We start from the raw sequence: 26315 nt of genomic DNA, 5'->3' as shown, positions 1-26315 counted from the left end.
TAAACCCGGATGACCGAAATATCGAATGTTTCTCTAGTTTCTTGTTGCTGCTCGTACTGCGGAAACCGGAGACAGCGTGGTTACCGGGTAGAGAAGGTTTAGCTTGTTGGCCTCCTTCAGTCGGGGCAAAATAGGCAGAAATGGCAAAGTCTATCATTTTGATGTTCATTATCTGTTCTCATTATGTGGCGTTAACGATTTCAGCTGATGACATCGTTGTGGCTTGCGGGGGCTTTGTAAAGTCCAACGTAGAAATAAATTATTCTCTCATTGAGGTACGTATCAACCAGGAAGCGTTTGTGGCTAATGATAGCTTTTGAAAATGTTAGCTTGCTATTTAACGAAGTCATCATCTTGTTTTGAGATGTACCCGTCTATTCTACTTTCTTGTCACCTTCCTCTTATGGTAGACATGGTAGTAATGTAGAAAGGGTAGACGGTGGCTTTTCTGAAAGGAGCCGCTACATTATAGCATTAGCACTAACGTTAGCTAAATACTCATTAGCTAACGTTAAATTAGCTAATGTTAAATATCGGATCAGTCAAACTGCTTGGGTTACAACCTATGTGGCGTCAGAATTAGTTTGCCAGCAAGCTAATGTTAGTTTTGATGTAGCTAACTTAACATATGTGACACCCATTCACAAATAAGCGCCATTGACTGCATAATTATTTTTTCAAGCTGGTTAGCAAAGCGTCAATACGTTAGCCAGTATGTAAAGCTTAGTTCATGTCAATGACAGTACGCTTAACTGGAGATCTCTCAGGACGGCTATCCCAGTAATGCTAGGCAGCTAATTTGGCAGGTGAAAAATTGTGTTTAATACTCTGCAGACATGGTTCAATTTAAAATAACTACTGAAATGGATCGCCATGTGGCCATTAAGGCATTTGATATGATCCCTGGTTTAAATCCCCGCATGCTGAGTCGAGAGTTGCCACTTGCTTGTTCTTAATAGGATTATTACAGCGCTAACCCACCCACTCTAAATGAATGACAGCTGGCATTGTTTAGCACAGACTTAGGGGGTTTACTTGTCGCACTGAAGAACTGAGGTTCGGTTGACAAAAGTAACGGTCTTGACTATCACTCACTAAGACTTTGATTTGTGAAAATGCAAATGATTTTGCAAGAGCCAAACATGTATCATCAGATTAGAAAGTTTCACCTACATTTACTTTACATTTACCTTAGTGTGGTTTGGGGGCATACTATTTTTGGCATATCTTTAAAAAAGCAAAACAAACTATCATATTACCTATTTAGTTATATTACCTATACCTAATACTTCCTATTCCTATACTTCCCCCCCCCCCCCCGTTTTAAAGTAAAAATTCCCAAGGATGTGCATGCCCGTTTTTCTTGACTGTCTTTGAAATACAGTAGATATGCCAGAATCTGGTGTAAATGTGATGTGGTTTTGCCTTATTCTTTCCCAGATTAAGTTGTACACCAAACAAGGCTCTCTAAAGTACCAGACAGATTGTGCTCCAATCAATGGCTACTTCATGATACCCCTCTATGACAAGGTACACTGTCACATTTAAATGATTTGTATGTAAACAACGTGTGCACACACACACACACACACACACACTGCACTCACATACTTATATTGTAGAGGTGTCTGCATCTCTTTGGACGTGTGTGTACAACAATACATTTCTAATTCAGTGAGATATTAGAATATAACAAAAGGTATGTAATAACAGTGTTCATTTACATGATGCTTTTGTAGAAGTGTACTAAATTGACTCATACCATACCGTTCATACCGTAATTAAGATGTTTATTCACAGGGAGACTATGTGTTGAAGATTGAGCCACCGTTGGGCTGGAGCTTTGGTAAGGACCATCAGTGTTGTGACACTTACTCCATCAGTGCCTCTGACCATGGATTTGGATTTGTTAGTTCAGTGCTTTAAACATCCAATCAATGTCTGAAGCAGTCTTACGTTTCTCTCCATTCTTTACAAACTCTTAAACACCTCCTGTATACTGGTAGCAGAGGTACCACACAGCCGTGGTCACCCTCATCTTATAGGTTTACAATTAGGAGAGGCAGGATGCCAACTAAGGAATGTGTGTGGAACTGTCCTATCCACCTCGAGTGTGAAGATGCAGGAAGTTTTTGAATTCCGTTGAGGAACCACCATCAAAGCATTGATCTCATGCTTTGCATATTTTGAGAACAGGAATGTTTTAATGAGAGTGGAAGAAAATGTATTGTGTGTGCGTGCATGAGTGCGTGTTCACTGCCTATGGATGGCTTAGATGCAGAGTCCTTATTTCTCTTGGGATTAATAAAGTATGTAATAATAATAATAAAAAGTTAACTGTCGTCTAAAAGTAGACTACACTACACTATACCCTCTCTATGAACGTCAAGATTGTTGTACTTATCTTCTGTAATTTTCATTCATTTAAATTGTTGATCCATATTTTCCTCCGTTCTCTCTTGAGACCACCTGTGTAAGTAGATGAGAATGTTGAAGACGAATGAGCTTTATCTGTGCCTCCAGAGCCCACCAGTGTGGACCTCCATGTGGACGGAGTGACGGATATCTGCACCAAGGAGCAGGACATCAACTTTGTCTTCACCGGCTTCTCTGTCTCAGGAACGGTGAGAGTGCACTCATAACTGCCATTTTTGTGGCGCATAATGTAAAAGCAGTTAAGCTGTTTCCGTTTTACTTCAAAGCTCAACTTTGTTTTTAGCTTTCTGTGTGGTCCGTTTTAATTTTTGACTCAGGAAAAGTGTGACCGGCCCATGTTGTTTTATGGCTACTGAAATGTAATGTTCTTTTTCATTGCTTTACTTCACTGTGTGCCTACAAAAGTAATTCTCTTACTACTGTTGTTATTAACCTGGAGTGTGTGTCTATGTGTGTGTGTGTGCCCGTTCATCTGTAGGTTCTGAGCAAAGGCCAGCCGCTGGGGCCAGCTGCAGTGGAGGTGAGCCTTCAGAAGGAGGGAGCTGAGGGTACGGTGCAGACAGTGCTCACCCAGCCTGGAGGAAAGTGAGTGGCTACCACCTGTCTGTTTGTGCTCACTACCTGTGTGTGTGTGTGTGTGTGTGTGTGTGTGTGTGTGTGTGTGTGTGTGTTATACCCATCATGTTTTTTGTCATATGTTATTAGATTGTTCCCTTTGGGGTTGTTGGCTTTATCAAAATGAAGTGAAATGTTTTATTTGAAAAACTAAAATTGCAAACATCAGATTTAATGTATTTTTAATTTTATGTAGGTTTGTCGTTTTATTTCACCATGATGAATTTATTTGCTCGTATGTTTGTCTGACAGGTACACATTCTTCAAAGTGCTCCCTGGGAATTATGACATCACTGCGTCCCACGAGTCCTGGACTTTGGAGCAGGTCAGTGTACCCAAAACTCGACCCCTGTACAGAAATACAGGACCTCAACTGATGTTTAAAACGATATCCCACTCCCTCCTATACTCTTGGTTACAAAACCAAACATAATACTCATACTGACTTTTTAAATATATGGTGAAAGAGATGTAATGTAAAGCAATGTGCCATTGTTGTTTGTGTTGTGTGCTATATTGTTGTTTGTCCTGTAGAAGAGCACCTCGGTGCGGGTCTCCAATGCCAACGCCGCCGCGGCTGAAGCCCTGGTGGTGGCGGGTTATGATGTGGCCGGGGAGGTGCGCAGTGACGGCGACCCCATGAAGGGTGTCTCCTTCTTGCTCTACTCGGCCACTGTGAAAAAAGAGGTGAGGGGGCACAGGTGGAAGGTCCAAAGCATATATATATATTTTTATTTTGTACAATTCTGAAAGGTTTTGCTTTGACATGACAGATTTGAGCTAGGACCTGGCCAGTGGTGGCAGAAGTGTTAGTTGCCCGTAACGCCAAACTCCACACCTGCTGTGTGCTGACTCGAGCTAATGTGTTCCGTGTTTGTTTCCATGGCGATGTGGTCTGACCTTCTCCTGACCCCTCCTGACAGGACGTGAGCGGCTGCAGCAGAACTCCGGTGGACGGGGTCATGCTGGACGACGACGCTCTGGCCTTCCTGTGCAGCGCCCTGTCCGGGGAGGACGGCACCTTCAGCTTCACTTCACTGGGCAGCGGGACCTACACCCTGGTGAGACCAGCTCTGTTGGGATCAACAGCCTGCAACACGCACGCACACACACACACACACACACGCACATAATAATTTAGTGTCGAGAAGGAAGTAATACGACCAGACATTGGAAATATTGTGACTCTTCCGAAGGGCTCTGCAAACAGCTATATGATAAATTAAGACATGTAGTTAGAAGTGAGTGAAAATGGATCAGTCAATGGAATTGTTGTCTCGAGGCCTTTTTAATGCACATATGAGAATGATGATTCCATAAATACAAGAGAGATTAGTCAGTGAGACTGTGCTCTGGAAAGGAATACTAATATGGTTCTGTGTCTTGTCAGGTGCCCTACTATAGGGGTGAGCGCATCACGTTTGACGTGGCTCCATCCAGGATGGACTTCAAGGTGGAACACAACAGCCTGAAGCTGGAGGTGAGTGATGCTTTCAGTTAGAGGTAGTTTTGATTAATGATGGACCTGAATCTGAAACCTGAATGAGTGGTCACAGTTTACAGTTATCTGATTTCTAGTTGGATCACTCAAGAAACAGTTGATGGCGTGAAATGGATCACTTGTTGTTTGAGCATCAAATGTCATCTCACATTTAGATGCCAAAGTATAGCAATTTTAAATATAAATAAAACAAACATCTTAATTTCCCCTCCCTCAGCCGATCTTCAGGGTGATGGGCTTCTCCGTGACGGGCAGAGTTCTGAACAGTCAGGAAGGCGAGGGGGTGCCAGACGCCACAGTCACCCTCAACAACCAAATCAAAGGTAAGGCGGATGATGGATAAAGTGCCATCGGTTTGTTTTGGATGTTTGCATCACATGTGTTGGCAGCCTTCTGTATAGCTTAAAGAATAAGGTGAGATGTGCCTTTACAAATTGAGTTCTAGAATCATTGATCTTTGACTTGGACCATGACCAACATAGAGTGTCTTAGTAAGGTGTTAGGCCACCACGAGTCGTCCGAACAGCTTCAGTGCTCCTTGGCATTGATTCTACAAATCTCTGAAACTCTACTGGAGGGATGGAACACTGTTCTTCCAAAAGATACTCCCACATTTGGTGTTTTGATGATGGTGGGGGATCGCGCTGTCTAACATGTCGGTGCACGATCTCCCATAGGAGTTCAACTGGTGACTGATCAAACCATTTAGTGACCTCTGGCCCCCTATGGATGGGGCATTGTCATTCCATCATTCTACCGCATTCCATCAGAATAGACATGTTTCTTCATAGGAAAACAGTTCATCACTCAACACAACTTTGTACTGCAGTGACCCTTTCCTCTAAGGGGACCAGTGGACTTAAACCATGTCAGAAAAATGCCCCCCACAGCATACCAGAGCCACTGGATCCCCTGACTGGAGGGGTCAAGCAGTCAGGCCTGTGCCTTTCTCTTGGTGTATGCCACAAATGCACTTGCAGAATATGTTGAAGGATGACTCATCTAACCGTATCACTTTTTTCCACATCTCTGTAAAGCAGTGCTTGTGGTTTGTGCACCACTGAATGTGCATTCATCATGTGCATTCATCTTTGTAATGAGGGGTTTATGCACTACAGCTGCTACCTACTATAGTATCACTGTATGTGTAATTGTCTACAGACTGTTCTTGCTGACAGTCTGATTACGTCCTGCATTAGCATTCTCTCTCATCTGAGGAAAGAGTTGCTGTTCTGATGTTGCACTAATGCACAGGCATCACGATCATCGCATACGCGCCGTGTACCACAACTTCAGACATTCTGTCAGTCTTTTTCTGCAGTCTCTTTAGTTATTGAATGAAACACACAGGTGCATCTCTGTAGGGATCCTTTCCTTATTCCTTTAGAATAACATTCATGAGCCTGAGTCGGTCACGAAAACAAGCTGGTTGCTTTGATGTGTTGGCTTGCCTCATAGGATTCTGTGGTAAAGCTGTTTTGTGGGTGCTGTTTTTACCGTTCGAACTAGATACTGGACCAAATTTCAATAAATTGGCCTTTGTAAAAAAAAACTTGGACCCAAAATATCTAAAAATAGGGCCCAGGTTGAAAAATCCAGAAATTTCTCTTTAATTAGTCGTCCCGTCTGTATATGATAATACATACTCTGTCACTGTCATATAAAGGCAAAGATGTGATCCTGAGAAGGCATCAGTAACACAAGAAAATATGCATTATTCACACAAACAATCTCATAATTTATTAATTTTTTCTTCCCCACAGTGTTGACCAAAGACGACGGTTCTTTTAGACTGGAGAACATGACGACGGGGACCTACACCATCCGTACGCAGAAGGACCTCATGTTCTTCGAGCCTATCACAGTCAAAATCGCCCCCAACACACCACAGCTCCCCGACATCATCACCGCTGGGTGAGTGCTGAAAGCTGTGCTTGAGAACACAATGAAGCCGTCCATGGACAGTTGTGTAAAACCAGATGGGCTATTCTTATAGATGGTTTACATTCACCTGCCTCTGCTCTGATGTATAGTAGAAGTGGACTTCAGCTCAAAATGTCAATGACACATCTATATAGGTGATGCTCATAGTTGATGACCATTGATTTTCAATTCAATTACATTTTATTTATATAGCGCCATAACAATAAAATGTTGTCTCAAGGCGCTATATAGAGCCCAGGGCCTGAACCCCCTTAATGTTCCAATTTCATAGCTGTCTGCATAGATGAATGTGTTCGTTATATATAAATTGATTTCCATAGTTGTCTGCGTGGCTGAATGTGTTAGTTATATATACATAGATTTGCATAGTTGTCTGCGTGGATGAATGTGTTAGTTATATGTACATTGACTGTGTAGGTGAATCTATACATTGCTGTGTCATTAATGCATCCCCCTGTCTGTTCCAGCTTCAGTGTGTGTGGGCGCATCGCCGTCTCTCGTCTCCCAGAGGGCATGAAGCAGCAAGGTCGCTACAAGGTCACCCTCACCCCCAGCGGTCAGGACAAGGCTGCCACTACTGAGAGTGACCACATGGGGGCGTTCTGCTTCCAGGCTAGACCTGGAGAATACAGCATTCAGGTATGATGCCACAGTAAAGAGACTGAAGCACATATATATGTACGGGGCTAGTGTAGGATGGAATGATACATGCTGTTGGATGTGCAAATGTGCTTCTCCCTTGAACACTGATCCACAATTTTTACTCCACGAAATCTTCATTCAGAATGAGTAATGGGCATGAAAAAAATATATAATTATTACTATGAAAATGCTCATCGCCTCTCTAGCAAGCAATTAGCTCCCCATCACAATTAACCCACACAGACAGCTAGCCCAGGTGAGCGTGTGTGTGTGTGTGTGTGTGTGTGTGTGTGTGTGTGTGTGTGTGCGCGGTGTGTGTGTGTGTTAAACTGCCTGGTGTGTGTGTCTCTTAACTGCTGTGTGTACGTGTTTCTGTGACTGCGTGCTCTTTTCATTTGTATTTGTGTGTATGTCTGACTGCTGTGTGTGGTCATTCCTCCCTGTGTAGGTGACTCTTCCCGACGCAGAGGTGCGGGCGGGGTTGGCCCTGCAGCCTGAGGCGTTGGAGATCTCCCTGGTGGACCGGCCGCTCAGCGACCTGCTCTTCACACAGTTCATGGCCACCGTCTCTGGCAAAGTCTCCTGTCTAGGCAAGGCAATTTATCTCATCTCACCTGGGTTGATGCCCCTTAAACAGTGGGGTTGATGCCCCTTAAACAGTGGGGTTGATGCCCCTTAAACAATAGTACAATAATGATCAGGGTTCCCATGGTCATGGAAGTCCTGAAGAAGTTCCAGAATTTTAAAATCCCATTTTCCAGGCTTGGAAAAACCATGAAATTCAGCAAGTTGATTGAAAGTTTGGGGAGAGTCATGAAATTAGATTTTTTTTCCTCGCAACACCACAGAGTTAGGAGCGCCACTGCTGAAATATCATGCGGTTATTTACTCATGACGACACATACCACTTCATTCATTATCAAACTAAAGAAATTGTAGTTTAATGCTACAGGCCTATGGGGCATAGCACTAAGCGAGTACTGTATAAGACCAGTGGTCTAAACAATAGACAAAATTCATAACTAGTGAATGGAGATCGATGGGGAAACGATGGCAATTTGGAATCTATTCAACACAATTATTGTCCATCTGTGTTTTTATTTTTAGTTTATTTGGGGGGAGGGGGCGCCTATAAAAGTAATGCAGTTGGGACTCCATTAGAGCTGAGTCATAAATTGAGTCGTGATAAATGTGAGCGTGTTTGATCGTCTGTCTGGGTCTGCTCTGCTGCAGTGGCCTGTGATGACCTGACGGTGACCCTGCAGCCCATCAGCAGGCAGGGCGAGAAGCGCGTCGTTCCGCTCTCCGGCAGCAGCGAGACACTCTCGTTCTCCTTCGATGACGTCCTTCCTGGCAAATACAAAGGTAAGGGGGGGGGAGTGGGTTGGTGGCTAACCGCTCTCTTGATTATTCTTGTGGTGTGATGAATTCGGCTGTTTGCAACATTGTACTTTTCATTATTGGGGTTTATGCCATTAATGTCAGTGTAGAATATGATGGTAAGAGCCTTTGCTGACTGTGTACATTGGGGTGAAAATAAATGTATTGATGATAATTGGACCCCATAAACCGGATGACGGTGCAATATCAAAATTACACACTTGAATGAAATGCTAAAGTAATCTTAATTAAACAAAATGGCTAAGGCTCTTAAAGCAGCCAATGGGAGTGTGTTATAAAGAGAGGGGGCTTGAGCGATCAGTGCTGTTGCACCTTGAATGAGTGGCAGCGACGTCTCTTTTTTTTGGTGTTGCAGTGAGTGTGTCCCAGGAGGAGTGGTGCTGGAAGAACAAGTCTCTGGAGGTGGAGGTGCTGGACGCTGACGTCATGGGTGTGGAGTTCAAACAGAACGGCTACATCCTCCGCTGCTCCCTATCTCACGCCATCACTCTGGTACGAGACAGACCCCCAGACTCCTTGATTCGATCAAATGGAATATGCACTCTCTGTATGAGTCGCTGTCAGTGATAGTCATCTAGAGCTTTTTTATTTTTGCAGTGTTTCGGTAATTTGCCTTTTATTCTAGTTTTCGATCCAGCTAATGTAGCTTGGTCGTCAGAGAAAATAGCTTTGAGCTTTTTATTGAAACGCAAATCTTTCGGATGATGTTAGGAGGTGATTCCAGTTGCTCAGTGATGCAACGTTAAACAACCTCTTTGATTCTACAGGAGTTTTTCCAAGATGTCAGTAAGCCGGAGAATGTTGGCGTGTACAATCTCTCCAAGGGCATCAATCGCTTCTGCCTTTCCAAACCGGGTGCGTATTATGAAAATATCTCTTTTTGGTCTTGTAGGCCTTTGATATTTCAAAGCCGACCCTTTCCCAGTGAATAACTATATTCTCATATCTCCGCAGGTGTCTATAAAGTGACCCCTCGTTCCTGTCACCAGTTTGAGCAGGAATATTACACCTACGACACGTACGTATCATTCACCCCTCACACCGTCTGTGGTGTAACATGAAACCATGACTAATGTTGCCGATAGGGATGAGAACCGATAAGATTTTAACGATTCCGGTTCCTTATCGATTCCTGCTTATCGAACCGATTCCTTATCGATTCTCTTAACGATTCTTATAATTTGGTAAGGGGCGAAAAAAGAGCACAAACGGGTTTTTTACATTAATGTTCTTTTATATAAATTTCTAGAATGTTTACATGCACATTTAAATAAAACTTACATAACTTAAATAAAATGTGTTCTGTTTAATATAAACGTTCATACAAATAGCAATGCGCCTTCCTTACAGAAGACGTACTAACTGCAGCCTGTAACGATGACAGACTAGCAGCCTCTGAGCCCGTCTGATTTAGAACGTCATCATCAGCTTAATTGGATGGAAATGGAGATTATTTATAGAGCGCTGGTTTGCACAATGAAAAAAATGGCACTAACAAAATCGCAGAATTTTCTGGTCTGACATACAGCCCTTGTTATTGAGGTAAAGGACTGTATATTTTCTTGTAGGTTGCTTGGTTGTATTGCTAATAGCGAACTATTATGCTAAACGCTTCTAATAGCAATGTAGAGTCCACTACAAACACAATAACGTACTGAAACATAATTACTTGTATCATGTACAAACTAGGCACTCAGTATATTTAACACTTAGCTATTGCTGCCACTGAATTGGCTACGAGAATCTTATCCATATCGAACTGTCAAACTGAGGGAGCTGCACGCGTTGCTTGCTTATTAACGGAGTCTTTTGTACAGCCTAACCCTACCCTAGGACCAACAGAGGGGAGGCAAGCACTGCCCCTGCCTCTAGCCAACGGTTGAAAATAGAAGATTATACAGTTATGCTAGCCTAGTTATGTAAGTTATATATAATATATGACAATGTCCAACATCGCCCATTCTGTTAAGCAATTCAATGCTAAGTTTAGTTATGGTTAACACGAAAACGCAAACGTTTGCTGATAACACACGAGTAACACCGTTATGACTTATGATAAAACATTTTGAGGAGTTTACCTTGGCAAGTAAGGGATGAAGCGCCGACGTTAGTTGAGCTGCTGCTTGTAATGTTATACCATGTGTGCTCAAGTGCTTATTCATGGTAGATGTACTTCCTCCCTTTGAGGAAATACATTTTTTACAGAGGTTACAAGTGACCGTGTTCGCATCCGTTCGGGTGAAATAAAGCCACACTTTAGATCGCTTCTGTCGAACTTCTGACTTTATTATAAGAGTTCGTGCATGCGCAAACGGCACAGAGACCCGTTAACAGACCCGGTTATGAATTTGGCTAACGATTCCAAAGATTCGGCTCATTGGGAACCGGTTCTAAACAAGACCCGGTTCTCGGTTCCCATCCCTAGTTGCCGATCTCGCCCACTACAACTAAAGGAAACGTTGACGTTAAATCTAGGTGTGGCTTTCAACTGGCTTGTGCCGTCAGCCCACTTCAAAATAATTCTCAAAAGTCCCTATTGTGACAAGCACTGGAGTGAATATTGATCCGTTGAGGGTTTTAACCGTACTATTGAGCTCCACTTGTGTCAATTTACCCTGAGGACTAAAAAATGTATGTATTTTCAAATGACGTAGGCTTATAATGTCATAACCACGTCAATGTTACAGATCTGCTCCCAGCATCCTGACCCTCACAGCTGTGCGTCATCACATGACGGGGCTCATAACCACTGACAAACTGCTGGACGTGACGGTCACCCTCAAGTGAGTCGCCCAATAAAACCCAGCACCGTTGTCTAATCTTGTCAGCCAACACTCAACTTGAAAATTACAATTGCAAAGTGTCTATGCTTGACTGCATTGAGTTGTAATACCAACAACTTGTATTGAATTGTTATATCATGTATTGCTGTGCTTTTGAAATATGTTATGTGGTAGAAGTACATTGTAAACGCTTGCCTCTGTCTTGTGGGGCTGCCCCCTGTCAGGTCGTCCATCGAGAGCGAGCCTGCGCTTGTGCTTGGGCCCCTGCGGTCTCTGGAGGAGCAGCGTCAGGAGCAGCAGCTGCAGGAGATCGCCCTGCGCCGGCAGGAGCGCGAAAGCCGCGGAGAGACGGAGAACCCTGGCATGCAGGAGAAGGCCGACGAGCTCACCGGGCCTTTCCACTACGAGTTCTCCCACTGGGCCAGGTACGGCACGGGCTGAACCCCCCGCAGACTTTAGTCTCCAGTAGTTTAATTGCCAGGGAGCAAACATGGTTATGAAAATTAGCATCTGTAGTGTGAATTGCTTTGGATAGAAGCGTCTGCTAAAAAAATAAATGGGGTACCTGGATTTGGTCTCCTCTTGACCCTGAGCCAGTGCTTTAAAACTTACATGCGCAGTCAGCACGCGCAAGTCCACGTGGACACAAAATTTGCCGAAAAATCTGCACCAACCATTCTGGTGAAGAAATTTGCGTATTGCGCACGATGCGCAGATCTTAGTGTAGTCGTGTCCGCGGAAGTATACTTCGGGCTTAAGTTTTACCACATGGCATCGACATTGATTGCGTATGCCTTTAGATATAGTTCAGGGTTTTGGGTTATTGTTATTATTATTATTTAAGTCTGTTGTTTGAGGTCATACGATAGTTGTTTACTATAACAGTGCTATTCTACAATTGCTGCAGAGCTGGAGAGAGGATCACAGTGACCCCCTCTTCAAAGGAGCTCCTGTTCTACCCGCCTGAAGTGGAGGCCATCATCACTGGAGGTACAGAGCTTTATGACACATGGGCAGTTAACACCGCTCTACTGACACGGTGCAGTCCGCAGAGCTGGTGTCCTAAACTAATTAGTCCCACAATTTAATTGAATCGCTATAAATCTCTTTTTTTCCTTTTTTAGACTGAGCCTTGTAATAATGGATAAAAATGTAAAACCGAGTAATAAATGTGGACCAATACAAAGGAAGTATATCTAAATTCAAATACTGTATTTCAATAGACTCTTTAATCAAAAACACATACTCATTTTGACAGCACTAGTTTTTTTTTCTTTTCGGTTGATTGAGTAGGAGAGTTAGTATGTCAATGGCATGTTGGGTTCAGTTGCAAATCAAAACCAGCAAGAGAGGACGGCAGTTTCTTACTCTAAATTGCACATTGTGTTGTGTCGACCCATTTTAAGCCACGCTATAAAGCAAGTGTGTTTGCGTGCACAATGCATGCTTTTGCTGTCACATTGCAAGTAGTGTGGCTGTCTACTCTGAAATGAATGTGTCCAGGTGTCTCCATTGAGAGAATAATAGAATGGTCGTGTCAAAGGGAAGTTGGCTCAGGTGCAAATCAAAGCAAGAGCATAGGGCCCCGACTCCGTGCTTTGCATTACGTTTGAACCTTCAAATAAAAAGAGAGTTTGCGGTGTCCCTCTCCACAGAGTCGTGTCCGGGCAGGACTGTGAACATCGTGGGCCGGGCTGGGCTCTTCCTGGATGGCCGTGTGTCTCCGGAGCTGAAGGGGGTGGAGATCTCCATCACCCAGAGGGGAGCCACGGAGCCTGTCGTCACAGTGCTCACCGATGACAACGGGGTCTACAGGTCTGTGATGGTGTTTGATGTGTACACACCTTATTATTATTATTATTTTATTTTATTTTTCACTTGACATCAAGCTTGTAGCTGTACAGCTGAGAGACTCCAATTTCTCTGGGTTATCTTTGGCTGTTTTTATAGGCAATTTATTCAAGACTGTTGTCGTTAAGTACTTTTATGGACCATTTTCTTTGACAGTTTAACTGCTCAAATGCTCAGCGTTGATGTAGTTTCACCCTGGCCAATGAGCTAGAACCGCCCCCAGAGTAGCAGTAAAGAGGAGTTACTCTACCCAACTGTCTTCCTGTGTCTGCTTCTCCCAGTGTTTGGCGAATTGAAAATGAAATAAAATAAAATGATGGTAGACATAGTCACTCTTAACCCTGAGAGCCTCCGCTCCACTGGTCTAACTGTGCCTTCTCCTCCCAGCGTCGGCCCGTTGCACAGTGACCAGGAGTACGACATCAGTGCCAACAAGGAGGGCTTCGTGCTCACTCCAGTCGAGGGCACGACGGGAGACTTCAAGGCCTTCGCCCTGGCAGGAGTCACCTTCGAGGTACAATATGCAGCGTGACAGAACTCAGTAATGTCATGGGATGTAGACCCAGTGTATGCCCAAGTAAGACCGGTTAGCCTGCTATGGTTGGCGCATTCGACTCACTTACTGTGGTCGACGCAGCATCCATTTTGTAATTTCGTAACAATATTAAAGCTCTGGAATTATGACGGAATTATATCTCATGCGTATACATGAATTGCAGCCTCATGTGCATGTGTTGTGAGTCTTAATCATCTCCTGAACAAACCGCTTTCAATCAGGAGAATCTGACTTCCTGCTGTAACGTCTGTTCACTTCATGAGATCTCACTCGTCCACCGTCTTGATGCCTCTTCCTTCCCTCCAACCAGATCAAGGCGGAGGATGGGCAGTCTCTCTCCGGGGTCCTGCTTTCCCTCAGCGGGGGAAGCTTCCGCTCCAACCTCCTCACCCAGGACACCGGCTTCCTAACCTTCAACAACCTGGTAAATGCATTGACTGTGTTTGACATGATCCTCCCTTGGTCCTCTTATGGTGTGCTTTCTGCTGTGGTAGGAAGCAGCCTATTTACGAAAATTGGATAGGTGAACTACACTGCACTTATAGGCCTAAACTTGCTTCTGTGTTCAAAGCAAATATATTAAAATATCAATTGCTAAATATTATGAACTTATCAGCTATGTCTGGTTATTTAGAAAAAAATCGATACAATGTAGTATCGCAATATTTCTTGCACCAGTATTATGCAAAACGCAATATAAGGGAGAAAAATGAAAGGACCATAAAATTATCGTATTGTGGCCAAAATATATCGTCATCATATCATTGTCACCTCTGTGGCAGTTCCCACCCCTCGGTACCCATGTGCACCAATCATAACACATCCCTTCTTTTTTCCTCCAGAGCCCAGGTCAGTACTACTTCAAGCCCATGATGAAGGAGTTCCGCTTTGAACCCGCCTCCCAGATGATCACCGTAGGAGAGGGCGAGAATCTTCAAATCACCATCACAGGCTTCAAGACGGCCTACAGGTAAAGCCCTCTGACCCCCACCGTACTTCAAAGAAGCGGGCCTGATATTAGCAGGTGAACCTCCTGCAACCAGTTATGTTGAGCGGCTTCCAGTTCTTGGTTTTATTTAGTTTTAAAATCGTTATTCGATAGCAGCCTTGTTTTTTTGTTTTCTTTTGTTTAGGATTCTATAAAAAACAACATAGAGCCATGTAATGTATGAGACTTTAAATGAAGTGTTCCTTGATGTGGCTTTATTTTCCAACATGGTCCCATATAAAGTTTGATGAATTCATGAACAACTCATCAACCCATCCTTTTCCTGTGTCACCTTTGACCTTTCGTAGTTGCTATGGCACGGTGCAGTCTCTGAGCGGCGACGCAGAGTCAGGTGTGGCGGTGGAGGCGGTGGGCCAGGGCGAGTGCAGCATCTACAGTGAGGACACGGTCACCGACGACGACGGGCATTTCAGACTACGTGGTCTGCTGGTGAGTGGGACCCTATGGACGATGAATGAGCGAAACCCCCTCTTCACCGACTCTCTTACTTACGTGAGCGGCGACCCAGAGCACAACATCTGGCAGACAGTTTTGTAATCTAACTGCAGGCTGGTGCGTTATATAAAGACGAGATGCATTATTTATTATGATGAGATGCATTATTTATTATGATGAGATTGTGAGCAAAATGAGGCATTGTTCTGTCTCACTGCTTGTATAATTTTCCACTTTTCTTTTACATAGCACACTTTGTTTGTGTGTTGTGATTCTATCTGCTCTTCACTTTGGTGATGTAGTATGAAAAATGACATTTACAATGTCCACGATGTTGAAACAGAATGTCAGTATTCTCTGGTATATTCTCTAATGCGGTGTCTCTTTTGCAGCCTGGGTGCAAGTATCTCATCCAGCTAAGGCCCGAGGGCAACGACCACATCGAACGGGCACTGCCCCAGCACCGGCCAATTGAGGTGAGCACGAGGGTGTCACATGACCTCTGTAGTATAACCGTCACGGAAGAACAAAGAAGTTCCTCTCCAGCATCATTTGTCTGAGTTCCTCCTCACTTCCTTTTCATTTGGATGATTAAAACGTGGTTAAGTGTTTTAACTGTGTCGTTTGTCGGATGACCGTAGGTTGCCAGCAACGACATTGAGGGGGTGAACATCATAGCATTCCGACAAATCAACCAGTTTGACCTCAGTGGCAACATCGTAGCTCCACCTGAGCACCTGACCTCACTCTGGGTAAGATATATAATATATATATATAATAAAACCACACGTGTCTGTGTTTGGTATCTGTACTTTTATTCTCTGTTTATCATGTGCTCTGTTACATATACACGCACCTGGTAATTTTTTCTAGATTTAGTTGGCAATGAGGTAAGACTTCAAAAGTGCATATTTTATAATTCATTTAGTTTGTAATGCCTGTCTCTCCTTCACATCTCAGGTAAAGCTTTATAAGAATGACAACCTGGATAACCCCGTTCAGAGTGTGTCCTTGGGACAGTCCTTCTTCTTCCACTTCACTCCACTGAAGAGAGACGGAGAGGTACGGGGTCATTCTGTCACTTCAACTAAATCTCGGCTGGATGTGCCATGTCATCTGCGATGCACCTTAACGAAGCAATTTCTTAGGAGGATATTGCAGCTTGACGGCTTGGCTCATTGAAATTCAGTTTGATCTGAGGAACTTCATTATATTTTTCTGAAGCTTTTTCTTTCCCCTTCAGAAGAATTAAGAATTAATTTTTAAGTCCTCTGATTTATTTTTATTTGTTATTATTATTTGTATGCTGTAGCAGTTTACACCATTTTCTGTCTCAGATTGTTTCTCACCACTATGTCCTTGTCTGTTTTTCTTTTGTCCTTGTCTCTGCAGAGCTACATGCTAATGCTGGACACCACCCTCTCTCGCTCGCAGTTTGACTTTACCCTCCCCCAGGTGTCCTTCACATCCACGGGCTACCACAAGCACGTCACCCTGAACTTCAACCCCTCTGTAAGCTCCTTAGCAAGGGCCTGGCCCCCTTCCACTCCCCACTTAGGCACTGTTGAAGACCCAGACATTTTTCTGCTGGTCTGAATAGATAGAAAAATACTATATGAAGAGCATGAGGATTTAAATGAATATTTCAACAAGGTCTAAATTGGTAATCTGGTTGTTTATCTTTTGTCATTGTTTTTTTCTCCTGCAGAGGAAGGTCCCTGATCAGGATGTGGCGCAGGGATCCTACATTGCCCTTCCTTTTACACTACTGCTTCTGTTAGCTGCATACAACCACGAAAAGGTATTCTTCCTGACCTTTTTTTGATCCTACACTTCAGAGGTAGTAACCATATTAAGAGATGCCAGATGTCTGGTCTGTTTCAATTTAAAAAGAATAATAATGAAATGTACTTCATCATAAGATGAGAGTCTTGGGATAGCCTTTATTTGGTGGGGGATTAAGTGTAACACCTCTGGTAAAAACATTTGTAATGAGTTCTATATAAATAGCTCTATATATATATATTTCAAAACAAATTCCATCATTGCACAAGTTTAAAATAAAAACATTGAGCTGATGTGAACCGTAACCTCCGCAAGAGCATAAAGGCTAAATTCTGTGTGTGTGTGTGTGTGTGTGTGTGTGTGTGTGTCCAGGTGATCCCTCTGCTGCTCCAGCTGGTGAGCCGCATGCAGGGCGTCCGCTCCCTGAGCCAGGCCGGCGGCGGGGACAGCCTCCTCTTGGACGAGGCCAAACGCCAAGCCAAGAGGCTCAAGGCCCGCCGGACGTAACTCCCACCTCTCCACTACCCCCACTCGCCATCACCATCGCCGCCACCGCCATACCCCAGTTCCCCCACAGACCTTCAGCTCCTCCGCTAGCTTCACCAGACTGCACCGTTACCAAATGGCCCCTCTACCAGAAGGCCGTGCTCCTCCATAAAGTCTTTGAACTGCTCTATCTGTTCGCCATCCACCTGACAAGAGACAGACGGTTAAGACTGGTGTGTTTGAACATGCCGCTCTTGAGGTCAAGTGTGTTTCCCTGATGAGGAGGAACCTTTCCAATAAGATCCAAACAGTAGATTATAATTAGTAAGGACTGAAATCCCCCACCTGGGTTTTGGGTGAGGGTCTTCATTCTTGTTGTGATCTGCATCTTGTGGTTGTGCCATTCTGGCTTGCCATTCATTCATTTTTAAGTGGTAGTAGATTTTGGGGTGACTGATTCTTTTATATGGTTCATGATATATTGTGGCTGATGGTATAATGTGAACGTGTGTGTGTCTGTATGTATGTATGTATGTATGTATGTATGTATGTATGTATGTATGTATGTATGTGTGCGTATGTATGTATACGAGTATGCATGTCTGTGCAAGTGTTGCTCAGGAAGAATTTGTGATAAAAGCAAAATCACAAACATAGGTCCACTTGAACACTCTATATAGAAATGACTGTGGTCAAACAGTGTAGCTAGCGATTAATTGAGTAATTTATTAATTTATTAATCCCTGTTTTAGAACCTCTCAACTAATACAGTGACTCTCCGATAAAAATTGATTAATTGTCTGATGTAGTTGGTGGTACTCGTTAAATGGACATCCCTAACTTAAATGTTCTACATCAATGCAAATTCACTTGCTAAAATGAAATACACAAGACGTTTTTGTAAATTGGTTAATTGTCTTGATTTTTTTATAAAACTAATGAAGCCAAATGCTGCTTCAGCAGGCAGCTTAACCTGTTTTGATTGGCTGCTTGAGCGGGCAGCTTAACCTGTATGGATTAGCTGTATTTTTCTCCCAAAACCTTGTGGTTCCTGGGTTGAGGAGAGTGATTGGAAGAGAACGACTGAGATTTGATAAAGGTGAATAAAAGTTTTTTTGCGAGAACTGAAGTATTGTTTTCTTTCTTCTTTTTTTTTAAACCGCTGTGGTGCATGAGGTAGAGGGGTAGAGGTTGTGGCTGTAGGGATATGTACAGTACCAGTCAAAAGTTTGGACACCATTTTTTGATAAGTTTTTTTTCTTTACTTTTATTATTTTCTATATTGTGGATAACACTTTTTTTGTTTAGTACATCTTTACATATAGGTTATTTTGTAGTCTACATTTCTTCAGTATTAATCTACAATGTAGAAAATAATAAAAGTAAAGAAAACACTTCTCCAAAAAATTAAAGGTGTGTCCAAACTTTTGACTGGTACTGTAGTTTCTAAGGTTTCAGGCCCCGCAGATGTGGCAAAACTGGCTGAAGTTTAGGATATGAGTTTAACAGTCCGTGTATTTGGACTACGTGACTGTGGTCAAACAGTGTAGCTAGCGATTACTTGAGTAATTTATTATTAATCCCTGTTTTAGAACCTCCCAACTAATTCAGTGACTGTCCGATAGAAAATTATTAATTGTATGGTCTACTTAGTGGTACTCGTTAAATTGACATCCCTCACTTAAATGTACTACATCCATGCAAATTCACTTGCTAAAATGAAACACACGAGACGTTTTTGTAAATTGGATAATTGTCTTGATTTTTTTATAAAACTAATGAAGCCAAATGCTGCTTCAGCAGGCAGCTTAACCTGTTTTGATTGGCTGCTTGAGTGGGCAGCTTAACTTGTATCGATTGGCTGTATTTTTCTCCCAAAACCTTGTGGTTCCCGGGTTGAGGAGAGTGATTGGCAGAGAACGACTGAGATTTGTTAAAGGTGAATAAAAGTTTTTTTTGCGAAGCTGAAGTATTTCTTTCTTTTTTTTTTTTCTGAAGTTTAGAATATGAGGTTAACAGTCCGTGAATTTGGACTACATGCCATAGGCCACTTGCACACAGAGAGATGGTAACACTTGTCCATCAGGGTATGACGGATCAGTCTTCGTAACCCTATTCATCGCCAAACTAAAACATAATTTAACCTCAACACTTAATTAAATGGTGTCTTTAAACTCCGTTAGGGCTGATGGTGCTATGCCCCTCGGGTCTCTTCCAGTTCTAGGTTAACTAATAATGATTTGTTCAACACAAATGACCACAGACAAATAGTGCCCAACTGGGCTGATGACCACTGGTCTTGTTAAGATGTGTCAGTGGACCATCTTTGACTTTCCTTGCAGGCACATTTTTGGCTTTATTGACAGCCAGATGCAGCGCCCAGTTCTGACCAAAGCTCCAACTGAGGACCGTCAGTAAACTAACAGGATGTAGGCCATAGATTTTGTGAAAGGGAGAGTGGATTGGTCAGTTTTTAGTCAAGTCTTGGACTTCCTAGCACAGCTTTTTCTAGTATACGTGACGCCAGATAATCTGGGATCCATTGATCAGCTGTTCATTACATAATTTCAGAGGTCTGGTCAAGTTCTGGCCTGTAAAACCACAGGCGGTTTTTTGCTCATTTAAAATTACCCTATTATACAGATATAGTCAAATTCACCAAAACATAAAAATATTCCATACACTCTTTTACATATAAAAAGAACTTTATTCATGGCTTTACAAATCGGTATGCAAACAAAATATTCACAAAACGTTTGCCTGAGATTTTGAGAAGGTCACTGAAAATCATGTATGATCCAAATTCCTTTCCAAACTAAGTGTAATATTCTACATCATTCTGAAGGCTCCATGGCTCCCTCCTGTGTGTCCTCTGGTTCTGCCCCCCAAACCTGAACATGCCCCCCTGTAGCAGTAAGGAGGAGGGGCTCCGTAGGGTGAATAGACAGTGATTGGACGACCCCTTTCCCAACGGGCAGCTTCAACGAGATTGATCCCTAAGGTGACAAATGCAGCAGCAGCAGAAAAGAGAAAGAAGCTTGTCAGCACTAAACTCCACCTGAAGTCCCCAGCTTTGTACCATCAAGCAACATTCCTTTTTCATTTCCTTGAAATTATATTCTATCTTTTTTTTTGTATATATTCACAGCTTCCTGTTCTCACCTCCACGAGGTCCCAGTAGTACACGTGGCCGTCCTCCGAGCAGCTCAGCACGTGAGTGTCTTTACTGGAGAGGCAGCAGTCCATCTTGTAGCTCTTGTTCTGGTGACCCGTGTACCTGTTTCCAGAGACAGAGTTGCGTTTCATAAGGACAGAGACCAGGACACGATATAGGACTAGGAAGAACTCTGGTGAAGTGTGTACTCACTCTCCCAGATATAGGACTAGGAAGAACTCTGGTGAAGCGTGTACTCACTCTCCCAGATATAAGACAAGGAGGAACTCTGGTGAAGTGTGTACTCACTCTCCCAGATATAGGACAAGGAGGAACTCTGGTGAAGTGTGTACTCACTCTCCCAGATATAGGACAAGGAGGAACTCTGGTGAAGTGTGTACTCACTCTCCCAGCATCTCGCCGGTGTTCTTGTCCAGCAGGCGCACCGTGGAGTCGAGGCTGGAGGAGAGGGTGCACTGGCCGTCCTGACTGAAGCACACGCAGGTGATGGGGCCTGATTCACACAGACACAACACTTACACAAACTGCTGATGATGGGCACACAGTAGATCAGAGGTGAACACACAACACTTACACACACACACTGCTGATGGGCACACAGCAGGTCAGAGGTGAACACACAACACTTACACACACACACTGCTGATGGGCACACAGCAGGTCAGAGGTGAACACACAACACTTACACACACACACTGCTGATGGGCACACAGTAGATCAGAGGTGATCGAGCCTTTGTAGTGAGTCTGTGCTGGGACAGATTAAAGGGGACCATTTTATTCACCACAGGGCCAAAAACTACGACTACTGATGATCTACTCCGTGACCTGCATTTCATTCGTCTCTGATGACCCATACAACAATCGTCTTGCTTCGTTCTTCCCTCTTCTGACTGGCTTCCAACATTCGACCAATTAAACTCGGAGTAGGGCTGCGGTCAGATGGTCCATCCTATCGTCTTTTTCTATCCACTTTTCCTTGAACGTCATGAGGTCAAGGAAAGGTGTGAAGTAGAATTCACAAGGATTTAGGACTGCAGTTGTCTTTTCCTAAAAGAATCAGCCTGCACTTACACCAGACTACTTATTATGCAAAGGTGGATGTTATTGTTGTGGGTCATGTTGATTGGTTGTTGATTAGGTTGTTGTTCCTTCCCCAAGGACGGTCCAGTGTACCCTATGCTAAAGGAGATACTAAAGGAAGCACTGAAGTACCTTTCCTAAGCATTTAGAGAATTCGAACAGCTCTCATGATAGCTGCTACTTAGATACTTCATATACTGGTACGTCATTTCACTCAGTAAGAAACCTTTCTCAGCCAAAGAGACTGAACAGGGCCAAGGTGTTTTTTAGCAAGGGTGTTACCGAACAACAACAACAACACAGTGTTGATACAGTGGTTTGTTTTGTGTAAACAGCTACATCTACAAAGATGCACACTGTAAAAACACTTACTGTTGATGAAGTCTGCATTGAGTTGTCCCATCCGCAGGTCATAATGTCTCACTCTCCCATCCACAGATCTAGAGAAGAGGGATTCAGTCCAAGACAATCTTAAGTGTGATCACTCATTTTGGTGCATAACTATAACCAGCCGTAGGCCACTGAGGGTCACGCATTAGTGCTGCAGAGTCAAGAAGCCTGTCATTCCCGTCAGCTTTAAAGTCCAATGTGACTGTTGTACTTACCCAGTTAGAACTTCATGTTCCAACACCTTGAGGCTGCTGATGCCATCCCGGGCCTCATCCAGAATCTGAATCACATCCATTCTCCGTGAGCGGGTGTCCCAGCATCGCACGGTCCCGTCAATGGAACCTAGACATCAGTGGAATATTCAAAGTATGTGTTTCAGTGACAAACCAGGGTGAGTTAACAAAGAGTACGCCTCCTTAAACAAGAGCCCTATGGCTTTGTATTGCTAGGGCTAGCTATAGGGCTCTTAAAATAGGAGGTTTAACACTTATTCTGAGGTAACTTACTCTGGCTTGTAACTAAAGCACGTATTTGGAATACCCCCACAGGTGAATCTGTAACATTGTACTGTCTGTCTGTCATATAATGTGTTGTCTGGAGGGGAGAAGGACCCATGTTTCCTTACCTGACAGAATTACCGAAGCTTCCTCATTGAACCGCACGCAGTTGATTTTCTAGAAACAGCAGCAGGAGACAGCAACTATTACAAACTGTAACAAAAGTGACCGTTTACAGCCCTGTATGACCATATGCGTTGTTCACTCACTCCGGCGTGGCCTCTCAGTTTGCGGGTCACTTGTCCTGATGCCACGTCCCATAGGATCACCGTCTTGTCTGAGCTGCAGGAACAGACCTGACTGTTGTCGTAAGATCTAAACAGCAGAGAGGGAGAGGTGAAGAAGAGTTATGGACACTCAATACAAGTAGATATTTCCACCGATAGCATCAGGAGAGTAGATACTCACCCATCTGCATCCAGCACCTCATATCCATGGCCACAGTAGGCCTTTAGTAAGGTTCCCCTACTGACACTCCAAAGCTTCAACGACTTGTCGCTGCCACAAGTCAACAGGTAGTTTCCATCGGCTGGGAAAAGTGAATGATCAAGGCTAAATCAGATGCATTTGATATAGCATAAATTGACGCTATCCTCCCGAGCGGTTATGCCTGGCATTAGTCTTACCATTGAAACGCACAGCTCTGACTGCTCCCTGTTGACAATCGATAGTTCGGTGCAAGTGCTGTGGAAGCTGTGGAGGCTGTGGTCGTGGCGCTGGAAATGCCATCCTTTACACTGGAGTATGATGCTAGCAGGTGAGATATAACCTCACTGTCTTTAACTTGAATAAACGTCTACCGCTTTCTTTCCATTGCACTTCTGGGAATGTTACAAATCAGAGCCTTTTTCTTTACGCATGAAAACCAAAACAGTTGAGTGTTCAGCAGCTGCTTTTGCTAAAGCTAATAAATTCACATGTAGATTGTATCGTAAACAGAACCTCGCGAGTCCCGTGCTGTGGCGCAAGGAACACTGGGATGGCATTCTTCCTATCACAATAAAAGTCTTTGGATTTATAACAATATATGTAGGATAATCACAAATACTATATGCCTTTACTTTGAAATGTGTGTAGTACCTTTACTAATCGGAACACGACTTCCTATCCCTTTCCTGGTTATCTGGGCAAGGCAAAGTGGGGTTTAATCCTGAAAGGAGATCCATAAATCGTTGTTTCATACAATGTCCATTAATAACATGGCAGATCCACGGCGACTGAATAAGATTTTCCGGTGAGTTGATCAAGCCTCAGGTCCCAGCAGGGTTTAGGGACTCGGTTAACTTGATGGCTGATAATTGCCGTTGAACTGGCTACCTAGCTAATACGATTAGCATGTTTGCCTACTCATACTAAAACGTAATGCAATTCGTTAATCCTGAATGGAATGTCCGATGTTTCTCTTTCCATGGAATGTATTAGAGACACTTGATGATTAACACATTTATGTTAACTCTTTAGTAGAAGCAGTGAATGGATAATGGTCAATACGACATTGCTCTTGTCAATTAAGTTAACTAACATTTCTTCATCTCTGAAGCTACAAGCCCCCCAGTACAGAGGCGAACCCAACCATGGAGGACCCAACACCTGACTATATGAACCTGCTTGGCATGATCTTCAGTATGTGTGGCCTGATGCTCAAGGTGACCTTCCTTAACAAGTTACACCCCAACACGTTGACAATACCCCTGACTGGTGTACCTTATTGTTATATTTGAATAAATACTACCTCATTTATACTAATTTGTAAAAATTAGACCGACCATAATTGCAGGAGGGTATGCATTTTCAAAGAAGGCAAAGAATGTTGTGTGTAGTGCATTTTTGTCTTCCTTCTAATTATTCTCTTTCCCTTTTTGCAGTTGAAGTGGTGTGCATGGATTGCAGTGTACTGCTCCTTCATTAGTTTTGCAAACTCGCGCAGCTCAGAGGACACTAAACAGATGATGAGCAGTTTCATGTAAGTGAACGACAGACTGACTGTTACATTAGGCTATGTGTGGACCACTATTCACATTGCAAGAATTCTTGTTTTTTTGTAAAGTAGGGAAAGCCCTGTTCAGTTTGATGTTCAGGGCTACCGATGGCATATATGTGCCCTATATGTAGTATTCACCTTCATTGTCTTCTCTGCTGGCATTCCTATTGAATTTCTATTGAGTCTCACCCCCCTTCATTTCTCCTTTTCTCTTGACCTCTGCCCCCACTCCCTCCATTTTCTTTCTCTTCCTCCCGCCATACAGGTTGTCTATCTCAGCTGTGGTGATGTCATACCTGCAGAACCCACAGCCCATGTCTCCGCCCTGGTAGTTCTGGGCCCGTTTGAATGCCTGCCTGGGCTTCCTCAGCAGTGAAAACAACAGCATAGAAACACAGAGAGAGAGAGAGAGAGAGAGAGAGAGAGAGAAAGAAAGAGAGACGGCCTGAGAATCAGAGAGCAGAGACAGGTGGGCCACTGACCCACTGAGCTGCCAGGTGGAGGACACACTAACGCTGAAAGTCAGAGTGGACAGGAGGGCGTGAAGGCCCCGATGCTCCGGTTGCAAGCCAAGGTTTGCTCCCTGAAATGGACTGCTCTGCTTCATTTTTAATATAGTGATTTATTGCACTCACCGTATAAAATAAAAAGTGTTTTTTAATGTCAATTGGGATTACTCTCTCTTGCCTTGTTTTTAGTTTCTGGTGTGACTCATATTTGTATTGAAAAAGCAGAGCTTCTGTCGTGTGTGTGTGTGTGTGTGTGTGTGTGTGTGTGTGTGTGTGTGTGTGTGTGTGTGTGTGTGTGTGTGTGTGTGAACAATGTTCTGTGTAATGCAGATTGCCTGTAGTAATATTATAGTGCTTTTATTTTGCTGGTTCAGTTGTTCATAATAGTGAGTGAATTCCTCCGTAGCAATAAACACGTAAAGACCATAAACTATAAATCACGCGCGTGTAAGCCCTAATCTTGTTATTTGTTGCTAACATGGCCAGAAAAGCTGAAGGGGGTTGGCTTTCCTTCCCTCACAGGCAGTAACTGCTGATTTGTGCCGTGTGCGAGTTACTATGGTAACCAGCCCTTGAATCAATCTAAAACAAAGCTACCCGAGCTTACTGTGAGTGTAAATGTGTGCTCAAGGAAATCTTTTTTCTTTTTTTTAAACATACATAAAGTACATAAAATAACGCCTAAGTGCGCATAGCACATACGAGTCCAGCTTGTGGAGGCTTCACTCTAGACCGACTCCTCGTAGGAATTCCTCAGCCCTTCCTGTGGCACCAGTCCTTTACCAACTTCACCAACAACGTTTTAACTGAAGAGCCGTTATGTATTGTCCTGCAGTGCATTTTATGAAAGGGCTCAGCCCTTCCCACAACATCACCCTGGGATCCGAGGTCAGTCACTCCATCCCCCATCCAGCCAATGAAAAACCTGAAATGGCAAAACAAAATGTATAGAATACACAAAAACAATATACATATATATGTAAAATGCCTTAAAGAATAATTCCGGATCAATTGCTATTAGCTAACGATATGCTAGCTAGTAAAAATAACGAAATCTCTTGAAATGTGCTTACTTTGACATTATGACAAACTAGTTACTCAACATCTGTCCTAAGACAGTCAAACATCAAGCAAGTGCAACACAAGACAAAGCAAGACGGCAAATAAGCTACTTACT

General features: G+C 43.4%; 3 protein-coding genes across 3 annotated transcripts; 2 read left to right on the top strand and 1 right to left on the bottom strand.

Annotated features, from left to right (window-relative positions):
- The first annotated feature begins 90 nt into the window (after positions 1–90).
- Positions 91–19037, top strand: nomo (nodal modulator). Its single transcript, XM_080839607.1, has 31 exons — positions 91–275; positions 1441–1530; positions 1801–1846; positions 2524–2624; positions 2915–3021; positions 3304–3376; positions 3586–3738; positions 3975–4112; positions 4442–4531; positions 4770–4875; positions 6316–6466; positions 6964–7135; positions 7587–7728; positions 8372–8503; positions 8895–9031; positions 9307–9394; positions 9494–9557; positions 11227–11322; positions 11547–11747; positions 12230–12312; positions 12978–13137; positions 13561–13687; positions 14040–14153; positions 14572–14699; positions 15026–15167; positions 15566–15649; positions 15815–15925; positions 16134–16235; positions 16566–16685; positions 16882–16974; positions 17331–19037. The coding sequence occupies exons 1-31, from the start codon at positions 141–143 to the stop codon at positions 17463–17465; spliced, it is 3621 nt and encodes a 1206-aa protein (XP_080695733.1). The 5' UTR covers positions 91–140; the 3' UTR covers positions 17466–19037.
- Positions 19038–20266: 1229 nt separating this feature from the next.
- On the bottom strand, positions 20267–23575 carry wdr83 (WD repeat domain containing 83). The gene is made up of 9 exons (XM_080853442.1): positions 23275–23575; positions 23057–23177; positions 22858–22963; positions 22717–22765; positions 22307–22433; positions 22074–22141; positions 21004–21112; positions 20607–20721; positions 20267–20440 (listed from the first exon to the last, which is right to left on the bottom strand). The coding sequence occupies exons 1-9, from the start codon at positions 23375–23377 to the stop codon at positions 20279–20281; spliced, it is 960 nt and encodes a 319-aa protein (XP_080709568.1). The 5' UTR covers positions 23378–23575; the 3' UTR covers positions 20267–20278.
- A 159-nt stretch (positions 23576–23734) lies between these two features.
- Positions 23735–25296, top strand: wdr83os (WD repeat domain 83 opposite strand). The gene is made up of 4 exons (XM_080834631.1): positions 23735–23882; positions 24189–24294; positions 24514–24611; positions 24895–25296. Exons 1-4 carry the CDS (start codon positions 23833–23835, stop codon positions 24959–24961), a joined length of 321 nt encoding a protein of 106 aa, XP_080690757.1. The 5' UTR covers positions 23735–23832; the 3' UTR covers positions 24962–25296.
- Positions 25297–26315: the final 1019 nt, after the last annotated feature.

This window comes from Sprattus sprattus, assembly GCF_963457725.1.
Source record: "Sprattus sprattus genome assembly, chromosome: 1".
Taxonomy (NCBI): domain Eukaryota; kingdom Metazoa; phylum Chordata; class Actinopteri; order Clupeiformes; family Clupeidae; genus Sprattus; species Sprattus sprattus.
This window is presented reverse-complemented; position numbering and strand designations above follow the sequence as displayed.

Bases quoted from the DNA above. Each gene is read 5' to 3' on its own strand.
- nomo (XM_080839607.1), top strand. From the start codon at position 141: ATGGCAAAGTCTATCATTTTGATGTTCATTATCTGTTCTCATTATGTG. The intron at 9,032-9,306 runs GTACGAGACAGA...TTGATTCTACAG, and splicing joins TATCTCACGCCATCACTCTG to GAGTTTTTCCAAGATGTCAG. The intron at 11,748-12,229 runs GTACGGCACGGG...CAATTGCTGCAG, and splicing joins GAGTTCTCCCACTGGGCCAG to AGCTGGAGAGAGGATCACAG.
- wdr83 (XM_080853442.1), bottom strand. From the start codon at position 23,377: ATGGCATTTCCAGCGCCACGACCACAGCCTCCACAGCTTCCACAGCAC. The intron at 22,434-22,716 runs GTAAGGAAACAT...ACTGATGTCTAG, and splicing joins AGCTTCGGTAATTCTGTCAG to GTTCCATTGACGGGACCGTG. The intron at 20,722-21,003 runs GTGAGTACACAC...CTCTGGAAACAG, and splicing joins ACCGGCGAGATGCTGGGAGA to GTACACGGGTCACCAGAACA.
- wdr83os (XM_080834631.1), top strand. From the start codon at position 23,833: ATGTCCATTAATAACATGGCAGATCCACGGCGACTGAATAAGATTTTC. The intron at 24,295-24,513 runs GTGACCTTCCTT...CCCTTTTTGCAG, and splicing joins TGTGTGGCCTGATGCTCAAG to TTGAAGTGGTGTGCATGGAT. The intron at 24,612-24,894 runs GTAAGTGAACGA...CCCGCCATACAG, and splicing joins CAGATGATGAGCAGTTTCAT to GTTGTCTATCTCAGCTGTGG.